The sequence below is a fragment of the Heliangelus exortis genome, chromosome 2 (assembly GCF_036169615.1).
Source record: "Heliangelus exortis chromosome 2, bHelExo1.hap1, whole genome shotgun sequence".
Taxonomy (NCBI): domain Eukaryota; kingdom Metazoa; phylum Chordata; class Aves; order Apodiformes; family Trochilidae; genus Heliangelus; species Heliangelus exortis.
In genome coordinates this window covers 89,950,202-89,976,341 of record NC_092423.1, presented here as the reverse complement: position 1 = coordinate 89,976,341, position 26,140 = coordinate 89,950,202, and the positions used below count along the sequence as shown (strand labels likewise).

Genomic DNA, 26,140 nt, shown 5'->3' with positions numbered 1-26,140 from the left:
ACACGAGTTTGCCCTGTTCTTATCTGGTTTTGGCCATTCTGAGAGACAAATTACTGGCCTGGGCAGTGTGTTGACCTGACCTAGTAGGCATCTTCTTACCAAGATTTGTCAAAGATTCTTTCTTCAGTACTGCTTATCTCTCTTTCTCACCAGCAAGGGTGGATGGTGTTCACTTGAGGCTGTGCATGAGGGTTAGGAGATGGTGATTTGGGGTGGAAGTGAGGACCCACCACTATCATACATCACTCAGTCTAGCAGGGACTGAACATTTTACTTTTTGGGAAGAGGCCTCTCCTCAAAGTTGAAAGATGAATATACCTGCAGGCTTTCCCCACATTATTTTGTGCTATTTTCTTGTTAGTTTCAACAGTTGATTTTCCAAAATCTGTGATAGAAAATCAGGGGAATGCATGTCATTCTTAGGCTTAAACTTTTTGTTGCTTCAAAGAGAAGAGGTTGGAGGTACAACTCGGTAGAGAGGAAGCAGAGACAGCAAGGCTTTTCAGAAAGGAAATTTTTCAGAGTGGTGTATGGTTAAAGACATGGACAGAAAACTATATTTGCATTGGTGGCAGGATCTAGCTGAGTGTTCCTTGTGAGTCCTGCTCACAATTACATTATGACTTAGCAGATCAGACACATGACCAGATGCAAGACATCTGGTTTGTTTTGATGGAGACTTCAGATTTGATGGAGATTCGATTTAACTATGTTTTCTGAGACTTTTCCCCCCTTCTTTGAGTGTTTTCTGAAAGAAGAGGTCTATGAAACTGTTTAAGGGGATAAGGGCAATCTCATTATTTCTATCTGGGAATTATTAACTGATTCAAAATGAACTTAGCTATGATTCACACATTCAAGTAGGATGAGGTATTTGTATGACAGTAGTTTTTATTTTATTAACCTCTTACTTATAATTTAATTGCTAGCAAAAGTCAAATGCAACATTGAGGTTGGATGGCTCAACCAGCCCTTCGCTTCAGAAGAAATTATTTATTACCATGGGTTCTACTGAGGTATGGTTGAAAAATTAATTTGAATACTGGAAAAGCATAAGAGTTCTGCAGTGTTAAACAGCTTTTTGTAATTCTTGGATAGATATTTAAATACTTAGTCCATGTTCTCACAATGCAAGATCTCCCAAAATTTCTTGAGCTGACATTGGAATTCACAAGTGAAAAAAGTGATTAATAGATTTGACTGTTTGAGAGGAGAGCAGGTCAAACAAATCCTTGTTAAAAGGGTCCTGGCATTTTTGTTAATGACTGCATGTTTAAGTATTTTCCAGTGCTTGTGCACTCCAAGTTTAAAAATTAAGTTCTCCAGTGGTTTTAATAATACGGCACATTACTACAAAAATACCTTTAATAAATCCTATATCTCATTCACATTTTAATAAAAACTTCCTCACTGTAATGTCTAAACATTATTCAGCAAATATTCAATGTAGTAATTAACTTTTCTGATTAATTTTCTCTGTCTCTATTGAGGTGAATGAGGATGTCATTCACAATTTTCTTCGAATAAGGCATGGTGATGTCTTTTTTTTGTGCCTCAATGATATTATATTGTTCTGTTAGAGAAGACATATCTGAGGTTCATTCATATGACAATTGGAATGGCTTTTCAAGTTTGTTATAGTTGGCTTATTAGGTTTAATAGATTAAAATTGAGCATTGTCACAGTACTGATTTAAAACTTACATTACTGCAGTACATCAGAAAGGAGGAAGTACATGTTAAGAAGTCTTTGGACCAGAAGTTTTTAGTTACATTTAAGTTATATTAAGAAAAAAAAATTTTTTTTTTCAAAGTAGTTCTAAGATGGTCCATTCTTGTCTAGGTATCAATGAAAAGTACTGTAAGTTTGAAAGCTGAGAATATATTTAGGGTTTTTTAGTAAATTTGTGTTGGCAGATCCAGAAAGGAATTAGGTGATTTTTTTACAATTTTGCTTTCAGCACACTGAAGTTGTTAAGTATGTCGCTTTTACCATACATGTGTATTCTTTGTAACTGGATGCATTTTGTCCTTCTTCCAGAATTTTACAGGAACTTGTGCATTTTTCCTAAGGACATCAGATAAAGTTGTAACTGCATCGAATGTTTCCCAGGTCAGACCAAAATTAATCAATGTTTTCTTTGTACATAACATTTTGTTAGACCTTTAATCATGCAATGGCAGTCAGTAAAACAAGCTGGGGGTGCTTTTATGAAAATGTCTAGTTCTGTGTTGAATGGAAGTTTTTTCATCCGAGTAAGGATTTATGACAAAGAAATGATTTAGAAATTGCTTTATAACAACAATAACAATAAATAACCTCATCCAGGGGTGACAAAGAAATTTCTAGGTACTTTGTGTGCCCTTTGGTTGGGATCCTGTCAGAATGGTTGTCCAAACTCTTCAGTTAGCTGCCTTGGTGCATTCTTTCTCTGGTTCTCTTGTGATAACCTTCTTTCAGCAGGGTCTGTCAGGTAGCTGACATCAATCTTCATTCCTTATATGAGGCAATATTTTTGGATACTATGGAAGGTGAAAGAAACCCTAATTTTCAGATGTCCACTCTTCACACTGATGAGGCTTGGAATTCAGTCTCAGGCTGATTTGACATCTTTTGGTTTACCCTGAAAAGCTGTGTAGGAACAGCTGGAAGGAGAACCTGAGAACCCAAGAACATGTAGAAACACATGGGTTGGCACCCTATTTCTCAAGAGGAATAGTTGAATCTTCAGAGTGGAAAGGAATGAATCAGCTCATATGTCAACTTAGTCCTTCCTAGAGATTCATAAGTCTCAACAGATTTAATTTTTCCTGTCTTCTCCCTCCCTGCAATAAACACAAACTCTGTCATATGGGTGAAACTGGCACTGTTGAAAGCATCTTAAGGGAAAAAATGGAGGTCAGCTCATTTCTTCGTTATCCTTTTGTCCTTTCCTTCTGCTATTTTGTTAGCACACTCTCTTGCACAAGGAAGTATTTAGGAACATTTCTTTGTTTATAACCTTGTGGGCATTGCCTCCCAGGGTGCATGTTCAAACATGTGAAGAAACCTGGCATTTCTCATAAGCTTTCTCATAAGCACTTCTTCAAGCTGAGTCATGCCTTGGGTGTCAACCATTATTCCTCCACTTTTTGAGAACAAGCTTTCTACCATCTTTTAATCTAATGGGATTATAATACTCTAATATTGTTGGGACATAGTATTCCACCCATACATGACAACTAATTGTCTTAAATGCTCTTCTTTTGTATGCAGGTGGGGAACTAGCAAGAAAAATGTTAGAAAAATTGATAATCAAGGTCAAGTCTTGGAATTTCTGATTGAATTTTAGTCTGTGACCAATCCAAATTCTGTAGCTGGGGGGGCAATATCCTCACAGAACCTACATAGTTATGGACTATTTATGTGTTTGTCTGAATTTCACTGAAAAAGTATAGCATTTCAGTTTGCATGCACTCTGCTAATCTTTTTGGGTTTCTTATTTCCTTAAGGAGGTGAATTTTGGCATACTTGATTGTATTAATGGAAATATCCTCCAGGGTATGGAATTTTTCTTGTCCCAAATCATGATACCAGCACTTAAATCCCAACAGGTAACAAAATAGCTAGCCTTTTTTTTTTTTTTTCTCTCAAGAACACGTGGAATTAGGACAAGTGGCTGCTGCAGTTCTTTTTGTGCATCAGCTGAACATAAAGCAGGGGGTAAAAAAAAGATACAAGTCTAACTCATATAGTTACTGTTAATTTTCAAACATCAGTACCAGCTGGAATGTGCATACAGCCTTACTAAGGTGAAGTTGTGATTGACTTAATTATAACTAGATTAAGCCTGGACTGAAAGAACTGAAGTCCTCCTGGCAGCACAAAGGATCAGTCTGTGATTTTATTCTAGAGCATGGAGAGCAAGCACTGTATCACAGCCATGGTTTCTTTGAGTTGTCCTTGTTCTCTGGCACTCACAAAGCATCACATTTGGTTCTGTAGCCTCCAAAAAATATGCTTTCAGAGCTAGGAAATATGGTGAAGCATAGTGTTTCTGGAGAATAATGTGGCTGTTACTATATGCTACCATTTTCCCTCTCCTAGGAGCAGGAAAGGAGATTAGAAACTGTTCTCTAGTCACAGTAGGCCAAATCACACTGAAAAAAAGAAGAAATTCAACGTCAATACAGTGATAGGAGGGAAATATTTTTATTTCTTGAGAGTCTCTTTCTTGTTTGTCTATTCTTCCCTAACAGAATAATTAAGTTAACTCTAAGTTATTTATGTTATAGTACAGATGAATGTATTTTAAAGGACATACTGATAAATCTTTATATACTGCCATCTTTTGCACTGATGTGTAGGCAAGAGGACAAGGGGCGATGGTTTAAAATTTGAAAAGGGGAGATTTAGGTTAGATATTAGGAAGAAATTTTTTACTGTAAGTGTGGTAAAACACTGGCACAGGTTGCCCAGGGAAGCTGTGGCTGCCCCCTCCCTGGAAGCGTTCAAGGCCAGGTTGGATGGGGCTGTGAGCAACCTGGTCTGGTGGGAGGTGTCCCTGATCATGCAGGGGGGCTGGAACTGGGTGATTTTAAGGTCCCTTCCAACCCAAGGCATTCTGTGAATAAGAAATATCTTTCTAATTAAGAATAAGAACTTTTCTGTTCAGAAAACAAAAGAAAGTGTAACCGTCATTTCGATTTTTTTTTTCTTTTTTTTCTTTTTATTAATATGAAATAATGAGAACTGGGGAGCTGTGAAAGAAGGCTTGAAGAACAGCCAGATTCAAGACTTTTTATATTCAGTAGATAAATTCGTTGGTACTTTGTCATCATCAAGACAGAATATAGAAGACAAAATTCAGCTCACAAAAGTCGATATTGATAATTATGTCAGCAACTTACAGAAACCATCTGAGTACATAACTGCAGGTGAGTAATTCCTATGGCACAGCTAACACAAGGATGCTCTTCATAAAATAAATGTTATATCATTAGCAAAAATGTACTTTGAAGAACTAATTCATCTTCCCCTAGCTAAGCATTTTTCTGCTTATTCTTACCAGGTTTCTGATTGTGTAAATCATAAAATCATCAATCATTTGCTCCTCCTTTAAGTCATAGGTAGTTCCTTGCTATATCTTGTACATATTGGCATATGTTCCTCCTAGTTTCCTGGCCATGTAGTTGCTTAGTGAAACTATCTACTAGTGTTTATACTCTTCACTTTCTTTTAACTTTCTCTGGCACTGGGGAAATCCTATCTAATACCAGTCTCCTGGTTTTGAAGGGCTGCTGGTCAAAACAAGACGTATTTTTATATATACATATATGTAAAAAAAAAAAAAAAAAAGGAATTAGCTGTGTCTTGATTTTTCAGAGTGAAGTAATGCCAAACTAGTCAGTACTTTTTCAGTCCCCTTCAACTCTATGTGAGCCTATGGCAGGACAACTTCCACAAAACCTAGTGACTCTGAAGATGAGTCAATAATGTTATATATCTGGAAAAGTACTTTATATGCATGGTAGTACAAGCTTCATGAATCCTAAATATAATGCACCAAGTGAGCTGAACTCTCGTAGCTGCTAGGGCAATCTAAAAGATGTGCTGATAATTATGTGGGGAAATTATGACTTCTAATAATGGTGTCTGTTGCTTTTAATGTGGAATAGGCAGAAAGAAGGGTGGAGAAAAGAAATACAAGAAATTAACTTATGAAATACAAGGAGGAAAATATACACAATAGCTAATGCATTTCTTGGACCTTTTAAGCCTGCTTCTTCAAAAACCACACTGCTTTATGTTTTTTATCATTGAATGGCTTGGTTTGGAAGGGAACCTTAAAGATCATCTAGTTCCATCCCTCCTGCATGGGCAGGGACACCTCTCACTAGACCAGGTTGCTGAAAGCTCCATCCAGCCTGGCCTTGAACATGTCCAGAGAGGGGCCATCCTCAGCCTCCCTGAACAACCTATTGCAGTCATACCATCCTCACACTAAATAATCTCTTCCTTAGAGATTAGACCTAGTCTAAATCTTTCCTCTTTCAGCTTAAAACCATCACCCCTTGTCCTATGGCTACAGACCTTACTAAAATGTCTGTCCCATCTTTCTTGTAAGCCCTTTTTATATACTAGAAGGCCACTATAGTGTCTCCCCAGGGCCTTCTATTCTGCAGTCTGAACAACCCCAACTCTCTCAGCCTGTCCTCGTAGGAGAGGTGCTCCAGTCCTCTGATCATCTTTGTGGCCCTCCTCTGGAGTCACTTCAAGAGCTCCATGTCCTGTAATGAGGGCTCCAGAACTGGACACAGATGGGGTCTCACAAGAGCAGAGTAGAGGGGGAGAATCACCTTCCTCAGCCTGCTGTTCACACTTCTTTTGATGCAGCCCAGGATACAGTTGCCTTTCTGAGCTTCAAGCATACATTGCTCACTCATGCTGAGCTTCTTAACCAACAGCCCCAAGCCTTTTTTCTCAGAGCTGTTCTTAACCTGTTTTCTGTCCAACCTCTATCTCTGCTTGGGATTGTTTCAAGTGCAGGACACTTGGCCTCGTTGAACTTCATGAGGTTGCCATGGGTTGACATCTCAAGCCTGTCAAGGTCCCTCTGGGTAGCCTGCCATCCCTCCAGCACGTCAACTGCACCACACAGCTTGCTGTCATCAGGAAACTTGCTGAGGGTGCTCTCAGTTCTACTGCCCATGTCAGATCATCATGCAAGATGCTTAACAACTTGGGTCCCCATACCAACCCTTGAGGAATGCCACTCATCACTGGTCTCATTCTGTTGACCACTATTCTTTGATTGTGAACATACAGCCAATTCATCATCTCCCAGTGATCCATCCATCGAGCCCATATCTTTCCAATTTAGAGACCAGAATGTTGTACAGGACAGAGTTGAACACTTTGCACAAGTCCAGGTAGATGACACGAGTTGCTCTTCCCTTGTCCACCAGGTCTGTGAGCCCATTGTAAAAGGCAACCAGATTTCTCAGGCATGATATGCTCTTGGTGAGCAAGCTTGCTGTGTCCCCTCCTTACTGCCTTAAGGATCCTGAACCCCACCTTTTCATGGTCACAGCAGCCAAGGCTGCTCTTCATCTTCCATTCCCCACCAGCCCCTCCTTGCTGGTGATAACAAGGTGCAGCATAGCACCTCTCCTCTTTGGCTTGGAGAAGGAACTTATAATCAATGCATTCCAGGAGCCTTCTGGATTGCTTGTGTCTTGCTGTCTTTTCTTTATAAATTCACTGTATTTTTAGCTGTTTCCATAGTAAAGGATATGCATTTGTAACAGAGCAGGTTGGTACAAGTCGCATGTGTGTGCATCTTGTTACAGTCTTAATCTTATGCTATTGTTGGTCAGTGATTTGAATATACTCAGATTACATAGAGTCTCATCTTACGCTTGACAAGGACATTTAAATTCTGTAGTTAAATATCTGTATTTATTTCTTGGTACTTATGAGACTGTCTCATTCTATGGTTTTGAAGCCCGTAACACAGAGATCACTGAGAAACTTGAAGAAGTGGTCAGGATTTGGATCAAACAGATCAGACAAATTTTAGTGGAGAGTGAACAAATGAGAAGAGAAGCTGATGATGTTGGTCCATCTGCAGAGCTGGAATACTGGAAGACAAGGATGTCATCATTTAACAGGTTAAATCTCCACATTATTTCTTACAGAGTCTAAAAAAAAAAAAAAAAAAAAAAAAGCTTTTAAAAATAAATGTAAAACTTTATTCCAAAGAGAGTATTAAATATGTTTATGTGTTTCTTTCTTCAAAGCCTTCTAGAAGAAATCAAGAGTCCAAGAGTAAAGAAAATTATAAGTATTCTTCAGGCAGCAAGATCAAAGACATTAAAGCAGTGGAAAGAGCTGGTAATTTCTATGTTTTAATAAAAGTTTTAAATTACTACAGTACTGTAATTGTAGTATAGAACTGAACGCAACACTAAAAATAGTCTTGACTGTTTATGCTGGTTTTTGCTGTGTTTTATTATGTTTGTTGAAACATATCAGTGATTCTGAAGTTCAATAAATAGCTTGAAAAGAAGTTAGTGCTTTTGTGATGTGTCTTAACATAGAGGTAAGAATGTTTCTAGGTCTAGGATAAGGCCTATTAATGAGTAATTTGCTAGTAAAACAATTAGCCTTTGCCTAACAGTTATTCACTTATTTGGTTATTTTATGTATTATGTTGTCAAGGTGCCATAGTGTTATGTTACCTTGGTACTGTAACATTTGTGTAATCCAATTTGCCTTTTTGTCCATTTTTTAATATCTCTTACCATACAAAAAATCTTGGTTTTGTGCCTATACATCTTGTCTACTACTTTGTCCTGTATGGGACAAGGAATGGTTGTGTGAAAGTAAAGCGCTGCAGCAGTACAACATTTTTCTGTCTCTCTCCAGCTGTGTCCTATACAGGCAAACTCTAGAGATGTCTGAAAGTTCAAAATACTGCTTTTAGAATCACAGATGTATTTTTGTAGTGTAACTGCTATTTTAGATAAGTGGATCTCTGTAATATAAACTCGTCAGTCAAAATTGTAGGCATGACAGAAAATAAGCTGTAGACCATGTACAGCCCATCAGACATGCACTCCTACCCAAATAAAAACCCACCAGAATGTATATTATCTAGTATTTATTGGAAAGGTAGTCTATTCTTATGAAAATAGACGAGGAAAAAGTTGTCACCTTACTGAGTTTTTGATTTTATGCTTAAGATATTTGCAGACTTTTATGATAAATGGAATATGGATGAGAGTGTCTGTACAGAGGCAACACAAGCCAAGGATGGTGAACTAAATTTCTTTCTTTTTACCAAATTCCCTCCTAAGTACTGGATAGTTCTACCTGTCATAAAGGGAAGAATATACAGGCATTAGTTTTGAACTCATTTTCCCTAAATATTAGAAAAGATGGGAAACACCCTGATACTTTTCAGAGTTCTGGTCTCATTTCTATAGAATGTGTACCATGCTGAAACTTACCAAGTTGGATTATCAAAAGCACACTGCTGCACCTCTATCAGGAAGGAAAAACTTTGGGATTCTAAGTAAGGAGTTCCTCTAAATCATGTCCAAAATGTTGCTGGTCGCCAAGTGGATCTTAACTGCTTTTACATGCAAAAATTGGTATTTCTTATCTAAAGAAGAAGCAGCTTCTTTGAGAGAACTTCTGTGAGGAAATGTTTGCAAGATGGAATCATAATCTTGTGGTAGCATGCACTGTAAAACAGCAAGAACCTGTTCAGTAAATTTTAACAGCATTAATTTTACTTTTATTTTTTTTAATCCCTTCAGGATGGTAGTGTAACAATTGCTGCCAATGAAGCTAAAGACAATGTGAGATACTTATATACATTGGAGAAATATTTTGGTCTACTTGCCAAAGCTTCACCTGTAAGTAGGACTCTAAAGGCATGTTATGTCAAATTCAGAAAACAAAGAAAGGCTTTTGCAGCTTAAGAAAAAGATATTTCTCATTACTGTGTTTAACTCTTTTGCTTCATGGTCTGTAGGAACTTAACTCCTTCGGCATTAGTGAACCGAGTTTACAGATTTGGACTAAGTCAGGGATAATATTACTTTTTGTGTAGGAAGCAGTTATTATTCCAGAAGATAACTGAAGAGCATGAGAATAATGAACAAAAGATAATGTTTTTCAAACCTTGGCATTGAGCTGAATTGTCTTTTTGTGATCATAGATTCATGGCATGTTTTTGGTTGGAAGCAACCTTAAAGATCGTCTAGTTCCACCCTCCCTACGTGGGCAGGGACACCTCCCACTGGACTGGCTTGCTCAAAGCCCCATCCAGCCTGGCCTTGAACACTTCTAGTGATGGGGCCTCCACAGCTTCTCAGGGCAACCTGTGCCAGTGTCTTAACACTCTATTAGTAAAAAAGTTCCTAGGCTAGTCTAAATTTCCCCTCTTCCACTGTTAAGCCATTACCCCTTGTCCTCTTGCTACGTGCCTTTGTAAAAAGTCCCTTCCCAGCTTTCTTGTAGGGCCCAAGACTGGGCCTTACACATGATATCTATTCCTGTCTCCATGCTTCAATTAGCAGTCTCTTGTGATTGCTTTAATGCAAATGTCATAAAATGACCTTTAGTTGAGCTGAAATTGAACATCTTCCACTTATTTTACAGATTAAAGCTATTTCTCTTGCAGGTAGGGTATATTTCCTGTCATCATGGTTCAAATGATAAAGTGATAAAACTTATTTCATAACCATTTGTGTCTCAGATCTCATTTTTTACCTGAGAGCATGAATTCTGAACCACACAACAACACAGCAACCACACAAAACTGTTTAAGCTCACACGGTTCAGAAGATTTACACATAATCTAGCTTCTTACATTTGTTTCAAATATTGTTTTCAAAGCTTTAACTCTACTTGAATCCATGATGCTATTTTACTTTGCTTTTATTCTGCAAATATTCACTGTTCTGCCATACTGAACTTGACTAGTCCAGTTACTGCCTTGTTCTGTGTTCTCAGTATTTCTGGCTTGCATGCATGTCTGTGGAATTTTCTGTGGGACAAAAGCCTCTATTGTTCTGTATCCTCAGATACTGAGAGATTATTGTTGCATTGCCTCTTTCCTCTGAATTTGTCTTCTGTAGAGATCTAGGCAAAATGCACAAAGGTCAACTTCCTTTCCTACAACAGGCCCACTCTTTTCTAGCAGTGTGTGACTTCTTTTCCTCAGGTATCATACTCCTTTGCAAAGCAGACTGCAGCACCTTCCTATAGTGGAGGCCATGGCCAAAAAGATTACAGCCCCTGTTTTTCTTCTGGAAAATCACTCTTTGGAAACAAGCCCTGTTCATTTGTCCCATTTTTTTCTCTTGGTCATACTGTGTTAGGTCCCTACAAATGAATTGAATGGTCCAATTCCCAATGAGATATCTACAAGAAAAATGTGTCACACACACAAAAAAAGATGGTTATCTACTGACAAACATATTCCCACAGCTCTTACATTTTCAGTTGTGTAAGTTTTTAGGAACCTTATATTGCTGATGTTCCCATTTTTTCCTGCTGTAGGTAACAGTGATGGAACACATACCCAGCTTAATGAATACTGTCTCTATGATCTACTGTATATCACCTCATTACAACACATCAGAGCGCATGACATCTCTTCTTCTGAAAATTACTAATCAAATGATTAACACATGCAAGACATATCTACATGAAGGTGTTTCAAAAATCTGGGATCTGGACAGGTGATAGAATTTTTATAATTCCATCTTCTTTTGTTAATATTAGAAGTAAAATAATAATTTAGTCATCAAGATTATTAGAAGGCAAATTTAAGTAACCATTCATCCTTTTACCAGGTAATGATTTTCGTATTAGTTTTAAGCTTTGGAGTACTCATTTTGTATAAAATTAAGTACTCTACAAAAACAAATTTGCTATGTGTTGTGAGAAAAACTGTTTCTGAATAGTGTGTGGATGTGTATCAGTGTATAACACTTGATATTTTGTCCCCATATCTTTTTTAGATGAAAACACACTCAAGCTATTAGAACTGGGAACTAAGAAGCTAGGAGAATAGGCTGACAGAGTTTCATCTAATATTTATATTTGGCTGTTAGTGGACAGTAAAGTCAGTTTGAGGAAGGGGATACACCAGGGAATACACCAGGACCAGAATCACAATGTGTTTGTACTTTGGAGCAAAGTATGTGGGTGATAGGATGGGACTTAGACTTGTATTCTCTCTTGTATTCTCATGGAGACTGCTATATAAGCAAAAGACTTTCCTGGTGTTTACTGTAGTCTGGAAAAATACTTCTGCAGTCTTGTTTGCTTAATGAATGAAAACCCATCAGTAGAACACAGTTAACAGAAGATTAGAAATGGCCAGAATGTAAGCATTCAGTAGCCAGGGTTTACCTGTTGTAAGTCCTTTCTGGGCAATGGTGTAAAAGTTTAGGTTTGATGACAATAAAACATAAACTAAAAATATCTGATCAAGATAATAAATTTAAAACAAAAAATTGTAATGTAATCCTTATATTTTGAATGATTTTCAGGTAATGTATAATTTTGTGTTCTCATATTGCTAAGTTGCATATCTGACTGAGGCGTTTATTTTTATTTATACTCTTCTGAAGATCTCCTTAGGGTGATTTTCTGTCTGTGCTTTCTTCCTCAGTCCAGAATTGCTAAAGAGAATACAGCAATGCATTTCCCTCAAAGAACTGTACCAATCATCCTTTCGGAGAATTAGGGAAGAACTAAAGGAAAATCTAAGTAACAGGCAATTTGATTTCAGGTAAATAATTAATCATATTCACCTATAAAATTTACAAAGGAGATGTCATTACGTATGCTGGCTAGCAGGAAAGCTAAATACTCTGTAAAAATGTAGTATTTTTTATAGTAAGAACATGATATAGCAGAAGTGGTTTGTTTTATTTTATTTTTTTATTTATTTGTTTATTTTCCAATCAGAAATACCCCAGTAACAGGTTTTGGCCAGTGACTTGTTGATTCAGCAGATGTCCAAGAGTCCTTCAGGAGAAATTATGCATATATTAACTTAATACCTATGTTTATATATGGTTGGAAATCCTAACAAATTTGAGTCATGAATATAAGTGAAAAGATTTCAGAGCAATTTAGTCAGCTTTGATCTGGTTTATCTATCACAATGCCAAAGAGAATTTTACCTGTATGGGCACTCAGTGGGGCATTTCTTAGTATTGTACATGCACATTTTGATATCTCCTGAAAATGTCTTTAAAAAAGACTAATTCCTGTAAAATATGGTAAAGATTTCTAATGGTTATATAAAAGAATTAAGCCTTTTCTGGTTTTTATCCATCACTTTAAAATTATTTTTATTTTATTTGCAATTATTACAATGTGGATTTTTTAAATGTGAAACTTAATAGCAGTTCTGGAAGGAAATAAGAAAAAAAAATCTATTACAAATATATTTGCATAACAGTCTGTCTCTATTGTTAGTGAAAACTACATATTTGGGAAATTTGATACATTCTGTAAACGTTTGGAGAAGATTTCAGATATGAGCAATATTATGGAAAGCCTTCTACAGCTCCAGCATTTAAAAATTGAAGGTATTGAAGAGATCAGTGCTCTTTACCAGAGCATTGCTACAAACACCAAGTCGAAACAGTATGATGTTCTGGATCACAGAAAAAAAGAGGTATAAACATTCATCACTTGTCTGAAGGTCTTGCCCTTTATTCTGTGCTTTTCAATGGAGTTGTGCAAAGAAAATTAAATTTTATAGCAATGTATATTGTATTTTCCTGTAATAATAATTCTTTCATATCTGTTAATAAAATTTTTGATAAGTAAGGCTACAAAAAACTTTTCTGATATTTGTTTTGAGGTGCATATATTTTGAACTACAGACCAAAGACTAATTCAGGCAGGTCATTGGATTAAATGCACTTAATCTGTTTGCAAGAGTTACCCAATGTTACTGAAAATACCTAATAAAATAGTAAAGGAAGTATTCATAGTAAAAATAGTAAAGGCACTAAGGTGAGCATTTTAGAAGGAGAAGTGACTGATATCAGACCAATGCTGAATCATTAATTTTGATCTGTAGCCTTCTTGCTTTGCAGGATTAATAGCTTCACAATACAAGTGTATTTCCAAGAAATGTTGACTTACTCTCTTGCCTTTCTGAGCTGTATTTTACAACAGTCAGGAGCTTTAAATGTTTATTCTAGAGTACCTTTGGCTTTCTCTAACTGGGTGGATTATGTTTCTGCAATACTTGCTGTGTGATTCTGTTCTGAAAGAGAAAATTTACTGTTAACTGGAATTCAGAAGTGTATAAATGTTCTGTGGCTTTTCTACTCTTAAATAGTTGGAGTAATAGATATTATGGACTATCTTCTTGACCTTCTGGTGTGCTCTCTTTGAAAGGAAGTTTGCATTTTGTAGGTCCTCAGTATTTTGGACTTGCAAGAAAGATTATTACAGATGGGGACTGCCAGATGTGGCAGCTCAACAGAGGTGAGGTTGTTGCAGTTCCCTGTTCCCAGGACCACTCAGCTGCAAGGCTGGGCATGTAGTTCCCAAAAGGCATGGATGCACACAGACATAAAATACATTTATACACAGGTCTGACTGCACAGCTCAACACAAGCTGGAAACACAGCAATCATACAATTACAGCCAGGATTAATGGCCTCATCCTCTGCCTCTCTGGCTAAGCAGGAGGAAAGCCTTTTAGTGGAAAATGCATATAGATTTTTTTTTTTCTTTTACATTTTTCTAGTTTGAAAAAGATTACCTTGAATTTAAGAACCAAATTGAAGCATTGTATGAGTCCATACAAGAATTTGTGGATTCCTGGTTTGAGAAGACTGTAACTGTAAGTAATTGTACAAATGCAAACACCTTGTTTTGGTGCTCAGAAAGGCTGAGTACCCACAGCTCCTACTGAAATCCTTCATTTCCAGTAGTGTTCTTTGTGCTGGTTGCTGCCTGAGATAAGGTGGGAGGGCATCAAGCCTGTGACAAGTATTCTAAAAGTTGCCTGCAGAAGTGCTGGAAAATAATGTTCTTTGTTACTTGGTGCCAGTTTTGTGTTTTATCTTTACCATTTTTATACCTCTATTTCTTTGAAAGTTTTCTTTTTTCCTACATCCTGGAGTTCCCATGCTTCCCATAGTATTTCTAAGCTGGTCTGGTAGGAATCATGAAATAATTTCTGCCATTTGTTACCTTAGGGTCAGTACTGTTCATTAGTTCAGGCCCTGATCACAATAAAAGATGTTAAGGAAGCATGAGCAGAAGTGTAGGTGTGCTGCCACAACTGTTTGCAGAAAAAAAGAGTGATGACTCAAGAAAAGAGTGATGACTCAGAAAAAAAATCAAATATTCCAGTATACTGAAGTGGTAGCAGTTTCTTGGTTCATAGCTTGACAAATGCATTCTATATGGAACAAAATAGAGAAGTAAAATTCACTATCTTTTCTGCATCATATCTGAAGTCTTCTCTGTTTTTATTAGAAAGCAACCTAAAAACTTACATGGCTTATATTCTAAATTAAAAAATACTTCATGAACAATTACTTTCTGAACTGTTAACATCTTCTGCAGTAAATGCTCCGTCTTCCTTTTTAGACTGAGCAGATGCTGGGATTTCTGACGAAGCTTGAACAAATTGGAGATGATCATATTGATCTTACTGAGAAGTATTCCATTGTGCTTCATCAGTACAGTCAAGACTTGGAGTTTGTTCAAGCACTTTACCAGAAGCAAAAAGAAAATCCACCTATACCACGTAACATGCCACCAGTAAGAACTGGAGTAAATGAAAGAGAAAAAGGACTTTGCTTCTTGACTGCATCTAAAATAATGGAACTACAACCTCTTATCTTCTCTTTTTTAGGTAACAGGGAAGATTATGTGGGCTCAGCAGTTATATAGAAAAATTGACCATCCAATGACATTCCTCAAAAAGAAAACCACACTTTTGAAGGTTGGAAATTAACAGAGGAGGATTTAGGCTAAGATTTTAAGCATGTTACTAACAAACACGTTATTTTTCTTTTCCTATTCTCACTTTTCTAGCAACTTGGATTCAAGCTCACACAACAGTGTAGGTGCTCTAGGATTTTAATTCCTTTTTGCAGCATTATTATTCTGCAGCTCAGGACAGTTATTTCCCTTGATACATTAAGCTTATGACTTGAGCTGGTGCTTTTGTTCCTTCTGGGGCTTGACTCATGTTAATCCTGATACAACAGTGTTGGCCCTGTACCTGAGCTTAGAGCGTTCTGTCTGCTACACTCTGTAACAAAGAGGACTGAGATATTTAACCTCAAGCACTAGGCACACTTCATGAAATAATAAGCTTTCTCAATGGGGCATCAGTGCCTTGCATCTGTCATACTATAGCCTGTTCTATGGACAAGACTGGGAGGAAAAATAAGGAAACTAATTATATTGTTTAAAGCAGTTATATACTTCTTAATTAAATTCCTAAATATATTTCTGTGTCTTACTTGTCTCTAAAAGAGCATGATTTAAAGCTTTCTATTTATTTTGTTTTCCTGATGGTGATGAGGAAAAGCCTACTGGAGGGCATTTCTCCTGTGTTAGATTCATCAATGGTGTTTGCTTTTTTTTTTAAACTCTTGAATTGCAGACACCAGAAATGAAAAAGGTTGTTAAGAGCTACAATGAAATGGCTGCTGTTCTTTTGGAATTTGAACTTATTTATCATAGATCCTGGTGCAGGTTTGCTGACTGGGCTAGAAATTCTCTGTGTTCTCCCTTACTTGTCAGACACCCAGAAACCAAGGTAAATATGATTTTTTTCTTTGTATTGCTGTTTAGCATTACACATGCTTCTTTAGTCTTATCATGGATAGACTAGCATAGCATTAACATAACCTTAATAGCTTTAAAAAATTAACTACTCATTGGTATATTTTGTGTATATTTATATTATATAGACAGATCTCATTATGCCTCTACTTTGTAAAGCTCCTGCCTCAGTGCCAAAAAGAGGCAAGTACTCAGCAGCTATATGTATCTATTTTTGATTTATCTACATCTTTTTAGATACTGTTTACTGTCTTATTTTCTATGTTAACCAAAATTTTAGTCAAGGAAGGAATTTGTCGTTCCATGAAGGTCTTTTCTATAGTGGTCAGTTTCATGTATATAAACATATATATAAGCTTAAAAAAAACTTCTCTAGTCATCTACATCTTATTACATGTTCCAGTTATATCACATTACATATAACCAGCTAATTACTTCCTAATGTTTTACCTCTTCCCCCCCCTCCCGCCCCCCACGTACTGCACCACGAAGGAGTTATTTGTAAACTTAGACCCAGTGATCCTGGAAGTACTTTATGAAACAAAATACCTGAAAAAAATGCATTTTGAAGTTCCAGATGTTGTCCTTGCCTTGTGCGCAGATGGAGAACAAATTAAAAGACATCAAATGGAGTGAGTGAACATTTTTTGATTGATTCTCATCTGGAAATGAGTCTGTTGCATATGTTTTTGACTTATGATTTTTCCCTTTGATGGAGTTTAATTGAAACTTAATTGTTTTCCCTTACATTTCCATAGTAATATTGGTAGCATGCAGTTTTTTAATATAAGTATCTCACTAATAGAAAATGCCAGTGTACTTTTGTTGTTATTACAACAGCTGCTCTGTCAGTGGAGCTCCTAGGTACTGGTAAGGCATCTATATATACTATAATGTAGGGATTACACTCCAATTTATTATAGTTAGCATCAAAAGCTTCTTTCTATTAGAAAAACAAGCTGGAATTTACCACTTGCTTGAAGCACAATCCAAACGTTTGTATAGGCCACCTAAGTTATAATACACTTTCTAATGCTGAATGTCTTTTGCTGATTTTAAATAATTTATTTCTTCTTCTTGTAATAGTCCAGTTCTGTGCTGGAAGAGTTCTTTTCATTCTCAGGGATGTTGATTATTAATTCTCTAACTCTCTAAGCAAGGATGATAGGTCTTAAAAAATCATTCTTTGTGATGAGTCTTCTTTAGATAGTTTTAACTAGAAATGGACAAAAAGAGACAAAGTTAAAAGATTTTAATGAACAGTTGAATTCATCCTCTCCTCCCTTTTCCTATTGTTAAATCATTGTCTTCCACTCTTATAATGTGTTGTTTTATGTTATTTATCTGTGGAGTGTTTTAGGACAAGGGAACCTAAATTTTCTAATGTGCAAGGCAAACTCTTTGTGCTACAGTCCTCTAAGAAGCAACAGCCTCAGTTTTTGCCTCCCAAGAGAGACAAATAAGCACAAGAAATGTTTTCAATGAAGCAATTATCCAAATTGACTTTCTTGTCTAAAAGAAACTTCAGAATGGCTCCCAAAGTAAATAAAGAATATTCATAGACTGTAGATTTTTGCACAAGCAACACTGGAAAAACAGTATTATTGGTATATTGAGAATTTGGCCTATTTTTCTTTAGGATTTGGTGCCCTAAGTGGTTTGTTTATAGCTTTTCTTATAAGCAGTAATTTTGTGCCATGTCTTGTGAGATAGGAAGAAGGGAAATACAATGATGTGTTTTCAATTTTCTGGGTTTTTTAAAATTGTAATTAATTTTTCTTGCAACTAAGTTTCTCTAGATTGATCACAGTCACTTTAATAGAGATACTTATTTCCCAAGTCTGGTTTTGCTCTTAGTGGGGAGGAAAAGGCCTAGTTTGAGCTAGGAATGTCTGGGACAAGTTCTGATTTTTATCATGAGATCAGAACTTGCAAATCTTGTTAACCCAAAATGTGTCCAAACATCTTTATGTTTCAAATATCTCAATTTAGTACATTATAAATATGATGATGTCTTTCAGACTCCAGAATCTGTTGATCAGCTACAAAGAGTGTCTGAATGGGATTCCTGTTATGCTGAAACCACTGATGAAACCATTCATAGAACAAGTTGATGATGCCCTTACTCCAGGCCTCATGCAGCTGTCGTGGACTTCTTTGAACATCAAAAAATGTATGTAGCAAGAGAAGAAGTAGGGAACTGCTGATACGATGAGATGATGTCACGGTTTAACACTGGCCCGGCAATTAAACCGAGTGACAGACGCTCTCTATTAATCTCTCTCTCCTCCCTGATAAGAAAGGAGAGAGAATAAGGGAGAGAGACTTATGGGTTGGAAACTAAACTACACAGCTTTAATGAAACAGTAATGGTAAATAGGAAAAAAATTACTAAATATATATAAATATACAAGAAAGTGGATACCACATTCCTCCCCCCTTCCCCCCAATAGCTCTCACGTCACCACCGAGGCTGCAGGGCAGCTCTGGGAAAGTCCAGGCTGGACTCCTGGAGTCGGCAGCAGTTGGGAACTGGAGGCAGGAACACACAGATAAGGGCTGGCACGGATCAGGAGCACAGGCAGGTGAATGGACGGATTCCTTCCAGGATGCTGGGTGAAGGAAGGGAAGCAGGAAAGGCAGGAAGGGCAGGCAGCTGGAAGCTGGAAGTAGGAAATCTGGCTTGGCCCTCGTGATCCCTCAAATTTATACTGAGGATGACGTATGTGGGATGGAATACTCTGTTTGGTCAATTCTGGCATCTATCTTGTCCGTTCCTCCCCAAAGGAGGGATGCAGGTGGGACCTCTTTATCCTCCTGGAGGGTAAAATGTTTTCCTCAGAGCTGAGCAGTGTCCTTGGCTCTGCACACCAGTCTCTAGCAGTAACTATAAACATCGAGTGTTATCAGTCCTAGAAACACACACTGTCTGAGAAACTTGCTGTTAATTTCAGCAAGTGCAACTACTTACAAGAGACCTAGCTAAAAGCAGAAGTACAAGACAGAAAATCACCTTTATCCTGGCCCAAACCAGGACAGGTGATGACTGTTAGACATCTCCTTGTTAATTTTAGGAAGAGCACTCCATCTATACTAGTGAAAATCATGCCAGGTCCCTTCCTTCTGACTGTGGAACTATGGAACTAAGTCAGACATGAGTAAGGTGAAAGTTGTGTGTCTGTATCCTGATGGGATAGGCAGGGATAGGCCAGGAATGGTTTTGCAGCAATTTTTTTGAACAGCCCTTTTTAAGTCATCTTTTATGAGGCATGTCCTTTTTCCCCTCCCTGGTGTTGCCTCTTTACCTCCCCCATGTCCTCTCACATAAAAACCCCACCCCTCTTTTACTCTTCTGATAAAGTGGAAGGCTGCTATAATGTCTCCCTGGAGTCTTTTAAAATTACCCTTAGTATAATAAACATATCTGTTAAAACACTCAGTTTATCTCCTTCTAAAGCACATAAGGTCACATGTGTGAAAGAAGAAATCTAGTGGTGTAACCAGTGTGTTAATCTTGTCTGGGGAAATTTTAGCCATTGAATTTATAATTTAATTACAATTACAAAAGTGCAGGATTCCACTGGATATATGTAGGAGGACAAAGATAATTTTGAATACCTGTATACTTTCTGTGTTCCGTTGTATTTTGTTGATCCTTTTCATGACAGTGAGAGAGAGTTTCTTTTCAGGAAGAGAGAGAGTTTGAAGCCTATTGTGCTATTTATTGTATTTTCATTTCAAGATTCCAAAGCAGAGCAAAGCAATCATGTTTCTGTTTCAGATCTTGCATATTACATTGCCATTGAATCCTCATTTTATTGTAATACCTGGGGTGGGGGGGCAGCAGGAAGTAGATGAGATTTAAGAGGTCTGTATTTTGCATTATTTGTTTTCATTTTGTTTTCCTTATGTAGTTATTAAGGATGTTTATAGTACCCTGAGTGATCTTGACTGTGTAGTCAAAGAAGCAGCTGATACCCTGGAATGCAGAATTGAAAGAATTCTGGAGGAGATGTCTAACACCACTCTGATAATTTTACCAGAAGATGAACCTACAGATGTGCTTTCTTTCCTGGAAGAGATAGAAAAGCTTGCTATCTCTACTGCTCACAAACTGTCTCAGTAGGTTTATTAATTGCACTGATTTGAAGGCTGCATTTTGGAGGGAATATTTATGGATTTTTTTTTTTCTGCATAGTTTATTTTTAAGATTTTATTGTAACAGAGTACTAGTCTAAAGTAAAACTCTCAGGATGGAAGGGAGAAACTCCCAAGTACATTTAATACAGCATATGTAAAATTGCATCTGTAGTGTTTAGCGTTTTGTATTTGCCTTCTTATGGCTTTCTACTCAATAACAAGAAAAATTAAGATGGATAAGACTTGAAATATCATCCCCATGTTAACTGTCTGATTTTTAATGCTAGCTAGTTAGTGTAAGACATCCCATTCTCCCAGTGCCCCAGATTTTTTTGCCTATGCTTATTTTTCAGGTTCTGGTAGAAAAGTTGTTCAGTTCTTCTCCAAGGCTCATCTGTGCTCACTGTACAAAAGAAGATACTTTTTGTTGTTGTTGTTATATTTTACTAATTCTGATTTCACCTATTATGTCACTGCATCATCATGATCAGCCAGTTTTATTAAGCATAGCTGGGAAAAAGCTGTTTAAAAAATTATGAAGTCCAGTTGAATCAGATATAACAGTCTAACAAGTGGGGGTTTTGATATTTTGAATTTCTTGTATTCTCTGTATGCCCAAGCAATAGGAACAAACTGAAACATGTAAGGGCATTTCCCTGCACATGCAATTCTTCACAGTGCAGCTGGACTGAGGGTGTGAGCCTGGAAAATAACAAAGGGTATTTCTTATGTTTGATTTGCTGTGAGTGATTGTAAGGTTGTTTTTGTAGACAGAGTCAGCAAGTGGAATGCTCTGTGTATGAGCTGCTAGATATTCTTAAGAACAGGCTGAAAGCAGATGCTGGAAGAAATCTGGAGGTAAGAAGTCAACAGTATACAAAGTAACTTTTTATAACCTATTCAGATAATTGACATTTCACTTCTCTACTGGGTGATATTTTCCTAAGAAATTTCCCTTGCACTTCACAGGATCCATACACCTGTATACATCTTGATAGGAAACAGAAAACACGTTGCCAAGAATGCCTGTCCTGTAGTTACTATAATCTGATGGGACAGCTTTGTCAGAAGAATACTGACTCTTTAGTCAGATGTAAGTCTGTCTTAGGAATAATTTTTTAATATCACTTGAAGATTTCTTTCCCCCAAGCTTATTGCAATAAGAAGTATAACCTCACTTTAATATTGTATTTATTTAGGCACAAAGATTTCTTTAGAATCCTTAAGGCAGCGATTGAGAGTTGTTGACTCCAGGTATCAGATGACCAAGTTTGTAGAGACACAGAAGGTTCCCTTGTTCAAAGCTGAAATTCAACTGGCTATTCCAAATGTTGTCTTGAGACCAAGTCTTGAAGATATTCAGGTAATATAATAATTGCCCATCTCAGTAATTTATGGTGAAACATATTAAATGCATTGTTTGAAAACAGCATGTGCAAATTTAAACTGATAAAAGAACTAAAAGGGAAGAAAAAAAAATTGTCACTCGAGTTTGTGACATCACTGTATGCTAAGGATGTGAAGCCACAGATCAGGTTTTTGTGCCAATAGAAGGAACTGGTTTCCTAAAAGCTCAGTAACTTAGAGGCAAAAATTTCAAAGTGAATACAAAATTAGAAATTAATGCCATTGAAACACCTTGATTTGACTTTCAATTTCCTTACACTCTTTCAGAATACAAAACGAGGCTATCAGTTTAACGTATCATTCATAAATCACCATTCTGCAATCATGAAATGTAAATAAAAATATTACCAGCCCAAAGCCCTAAACTGAGAAAAAAATTGAACACTCATTTAATTTAAACTAATTCGTCAAAAAGTTTGTACACATACTTGCAATTTCCTATGATGTCTGAAATAATTCACATAGTATTAGTTGTTTGTGGTGTTGGTTTGTGGGCTTTTCATTTAGCATTGTCACTATCAAAATCCATAGTTTAATAATTTCGCAGATTTCATTTGCACCCTTCAGTTAGAAATCAGACCACAAAGTGGAATTTTAAAATAACATACAAAGGAGTTACATAATAATATATATATATGCCTGTACAGATTACAGACTACACCATCCAAAATTTAGGCAAAGTTATACAGGCATTCTGATGTGAATGTGAAACTATTACTAATAAATCACTGTGTTTATAAACATTTTAAGGGGAAATAGTATGGTAATTATGATTGATTATTGCTCATAAAGGTCTTATGTTCTACTTTGGCAACCACATAAGCATAGAATGACTGTGATAAAGCTTTATGGACTACTCTTTCCCCTCACAAAATGTGTTTTTAGTGATCCTAGCTCATGTACTGTAAAGACAGAAGTATAATTTTTCCATTTTGGTATTGTTATGGAGGTCCCTGTTTTTTGTCACCTGGCCTCCCTTGTTTGTATTAATCTCTCTGTGCTCAAGGTGAATATTTTTGCTGTTTTCAGAGTGCTGTAAATAAAGCAGTAAATATCATATTATCAATAGCCAAAGATATCCCCTTGTGGAAATTTGCTTACTTACATCATAAACAGCAGCAGGTAAGTAGGTTTTTTTTTTTTATTATATGAAAAATTTAGTAGTTTGGTTAATGAATCAGTACCAATACTTTGACTTGTTATCTGGTGGATCTTTCAGCTAAATTAAAGTTTAATTTTTAATCTCTATATATCAAGTAATTAAATATAGGAGATAATTCCAAACCTTATATTTAGTGCTTTCTAATATTTAAATCAAAAGTCGTTTAAAAAAGAAACATTTTAAATCTACTTTTCAAAGATGATGATGATAGTGTAGATCATGTGTGAAAACTAACATAGTCCATGGATACTACTAAATTAGGGTAAATTATGATAAATCTTCCCAGGCAAAACCTAGATTTTAAGTTAAACTTTCAGGCTGCATACAACATCTATAATGCTACAGTAAATACAATATAAGTATTTTTAGTGGCATTAAAATGAGAGCTGAAACCTTGGGAAAGTATAGATACAAACTGAAGTTTTTGAAGTAGAGAAATGCACAGGGATGGTAATCAAATGGCCTTAATTCTCTCCTCTGGTAATGAAACACTGATCTGTGTAGATCTGTGCTGTAAAGAGTCTCTGTAAAATATCTTCCTGTTTTGTCCATCTGACATGAAAAAGAGATCAGGTCATTTCAATGAAAAAAACACTATTTAAGCCCTGCAAATAATAAAAAAACCCACCAAAAAAACAAACCACAAAAACCCCCAAACAAACGCAACAAAAAAACAAGCAAGGAGAAAATGGGTTGTATTCAGTTTCCTTAAACAGAAATTTTTTCTTATTTCCATCAACCAACACACCAATGTCTCCAGGTCTTTTTTGGCTGAGAATAGGTATAGGTTATACTTCTACACTAAAGAAAGCAGAAAGATCTGAGCAGTTGTGTAGGAGCAGGAAACAGCACAATTGTACTTGTATATAATACATATTTGACAGATGTTGTTTAGAGATGATTAATGTAGAACTCCACAGGGTAATTTTTATAAAATCAGCTTTAACTATAGAACTGTAGTTTTGTAAAAATCCAAGCTAAGAACAGGAATTCTCCTTGTGGATACATTCCCTGGACTTTCTATCTGTTCTACTTAGAAGTATGTGTGTGCATATTTGGGCATTCTGTAATGTAAATAAACCCAATCCAAAATACTGGACATGTTTTCTTGTTTAATTTATACCAGGTTGAACAAGCTGTGGCTGTAGAGCGAGGTGATGAGAGTGAACTCACCAGAATGGTGGCACTGAAACCCTTGGACAAGCAGATCATCGAGCATAAGGATGTAAACAAAGTGGTGATTCAACTAAATTCAATTATAATATCCCTTAAAACTGAAGCACTGGATCTTCTGAACAGCTTTTCTGAATTTTCAGGCATATGGAACAAGGTTAAATGCAAATTTAATACAATATGTTGCTATTTTGTGATATCTTCTAAATTAACTCTTTGGGGCTGTGTAAGGAGGCTGTGTGCTCAGTAGGAAGCATTGGTTTCATGGTAGGACCCATGTACTCATAATATATCCTCTGTGTTGCCCAGAATGTCATTCTTTACCAATGAAGAAAGCAGAAGAACAGAAAATAAAGGTTGGAGCACAAACATGCTTATGGCCTCATATGCTTCCATATCTTCCTCACAGCATCTACTCTGCAAAATAAAAAAAAGAATAATTTATCAGAATGTCTGAGAAATGGCAGATTAGAAAATGACTTCTGAATATTCAACTAGTTCTTTTTCAGTAACCACTGCTGAAAGTTTGTTTTCTATTTCTTCACAAAACAGTGATAAACTAAATCTAGGAAATCTTTCCAGTAATATGGATTCCAAGGCAGAAAAAAATCTGGGCTGATGGAGTTACCTTCGTTAGGAAGTGGGTCCACTCACATAAAGAGTAAAGCTCTGAGAAGTGTTTTGGTGGGAGGTATTTAATGAAATAAACCCTTTTTTCATTCTGACTAGTGAAATTCAACTTTGTGTTGATAGGCTGGTTGTATCTGAAAAAAGTTCTTTAGTTAAGCCAAGAAACAAGCAGTAAAAGCAGGAATAATCTTATCTTTGTAACTGCTCACTAATTTAACTTAACCTTCCTAAACCATCTTTCAGGCACCCGTGTTCCCACAGCTGTCTCTTTTGTAGTTAGAGTTCAGGCTTTTCACCTTTTTCATGGCTTTCAAGGCATTGAGTTTTCATGGAGTTTCAAGGCATTTTCACCTTTTCATGGCTTCTAGTATTCCAAATCTTAATGCTTAGTTACCTCAGCTTATGGAGATCTTGTCTGAGCTAACCACGTGTCATTTCACCCAGACAAGACACCATCAGATGGGATGATGCAGTAACCTGATAATTTTCCCTTTTTACTAAGTAGTAAAATTAATCTGCTCCTTATCATTAAAATTCCTCAGGAGCTGTTTCTCCCTGTCTTTATAATCTCTATATGGGACCAGTGGGAACTGTCACTTGCAAGCCATTAAAAGTGGTAGCCCTGAGGACACCTTATAGCAGCCATCCACTAGTGTAAGGGGGCCTGCAAGAAAGCTAGGGAGAGACTTTTTACAAGGGCATGTAGTAAGAGGACTAGAGGCAATAGCTTAAAACTGGGAGAGTGAAGATTTAGATTAGCCATTAAGGGGAAATTCTTCACTGTGGGGGTGGTGACACACTGGAACAAGTTGCCCAGAGGTGCTGTGGGGGCTCAATCATTTCAAGTGCTCAAGGGCAGGTTGGATGGGGCTTTGAGCTACCTGGTCTAGGGGGAGGTGTCCTTGTCCATGCAGGGAGAGTGGAACTACATGATCTTTAAGGTCCCTTCCAACCCAAATCATGCTATGATTCTATGATTATTGATCAGAGAAGCCACAACAGCTTTTCAGGACCCTCACAGTGCAGGCTGTAGATGAATAACATCGTTCAACTGGGTGAAGGTCACTTGTCTGTAACTGAACTGAGAATCTCACACTTTTATTGAGCTGATGACACTGAAGTATTCACCTGTGCAGAGACAGGACTACCTTATGAAAAGTAAGGATACCCAGTGCTCTCTTCCCTTTAAATCAAGCTTTAAATCAAGCTTCAACAAGCTAAGTTTTTCTTTTTTTCTTAGATCTATCCTTTTCCAAACTGCTCTTGCTTCAAATGGCTGAGCTGTTT

General features: G+C 36.8%; 1 protein-coding gene across 1 annotated transcript in view; it reads left to right on the top strand.

The window, feature by feature from the left end:
- LOC139792943 (dynein axonemal heavy chain 5-like) overlaps positions 1-26,140 on the top strand; it is a 158,560-nt gene that overhangs the window by 7,867 nt on the left and 124,553 nt on the right. The window contains exons 6-27 of the mRNA XM_071736920.1: positions 930-1,016; positions 2,041-2,112; positions 3,492-3,593; positions 4,730-4,916; positions 7,487-7,652; positions 7,782-7,875; positions 9,306-9,404; positions 11,056-11,237; positions 12,176-12,295; positions 12,991-13,192; positions 14,282-14,377; positions 15,133-15,306; positions 15,401-15,490; positions 16,160-16,315; positions 16,834-16,973; positions 18,363-18,514; positions 20,256-20,463; positions 21,252-21,339; positions 21,451-21,574; positions 21,681-21,844; positions 22,918-23,010; positions 24,177-24,380. Of these exons, the coding sequence (XP_071593021.1) occupies positions 930-1,016; positions 2,041-2,112; positions 3,492-3,593; positions 4,730-4,916; positions 7,487-7,652; positions 7,782-7,875; positions 9,306-9,404; positions 11,056-11,237; positions 12,176-12,295; positions 12,991-13,192; positions 14,282-14,377; positions 15,133-15,306; positions 15,401-15,490; positions 16,160-16,315; positions 16,834-16,973; positions 18,363-18,514; positions 20,256-20,463; positions 21,252-21,339; positions 21,451-21,574; positions 21,681-21,844; positions 22,918-23,010; positions 24,177-24,380 (3,000 nt within the window). The remainder of the gene's footprint in view (positions 1-929; positions 1,017-2,040; positions 2,113-3,491; positions 3,594-4,729; positions 4,917-7,486; positions 7,653-7,781; positions 7,876-9,305; positions 9,405-11,055; positions 11,238-12,175; positions 12,296-12,990; positions 13,193-14,281; positions 14,378-15,132; positions 15,307-15,400; positions 15,491-16,159; positions 16,316-16,833; positions 16,974-18,362; positions 18,515-20,255; positions 20,464-21,251; positions 21,340-21,450; positions 21,575-21,680; positions 21,845-22,917; positions 23,011-24,176; positions 24,381-26,140) is intronic.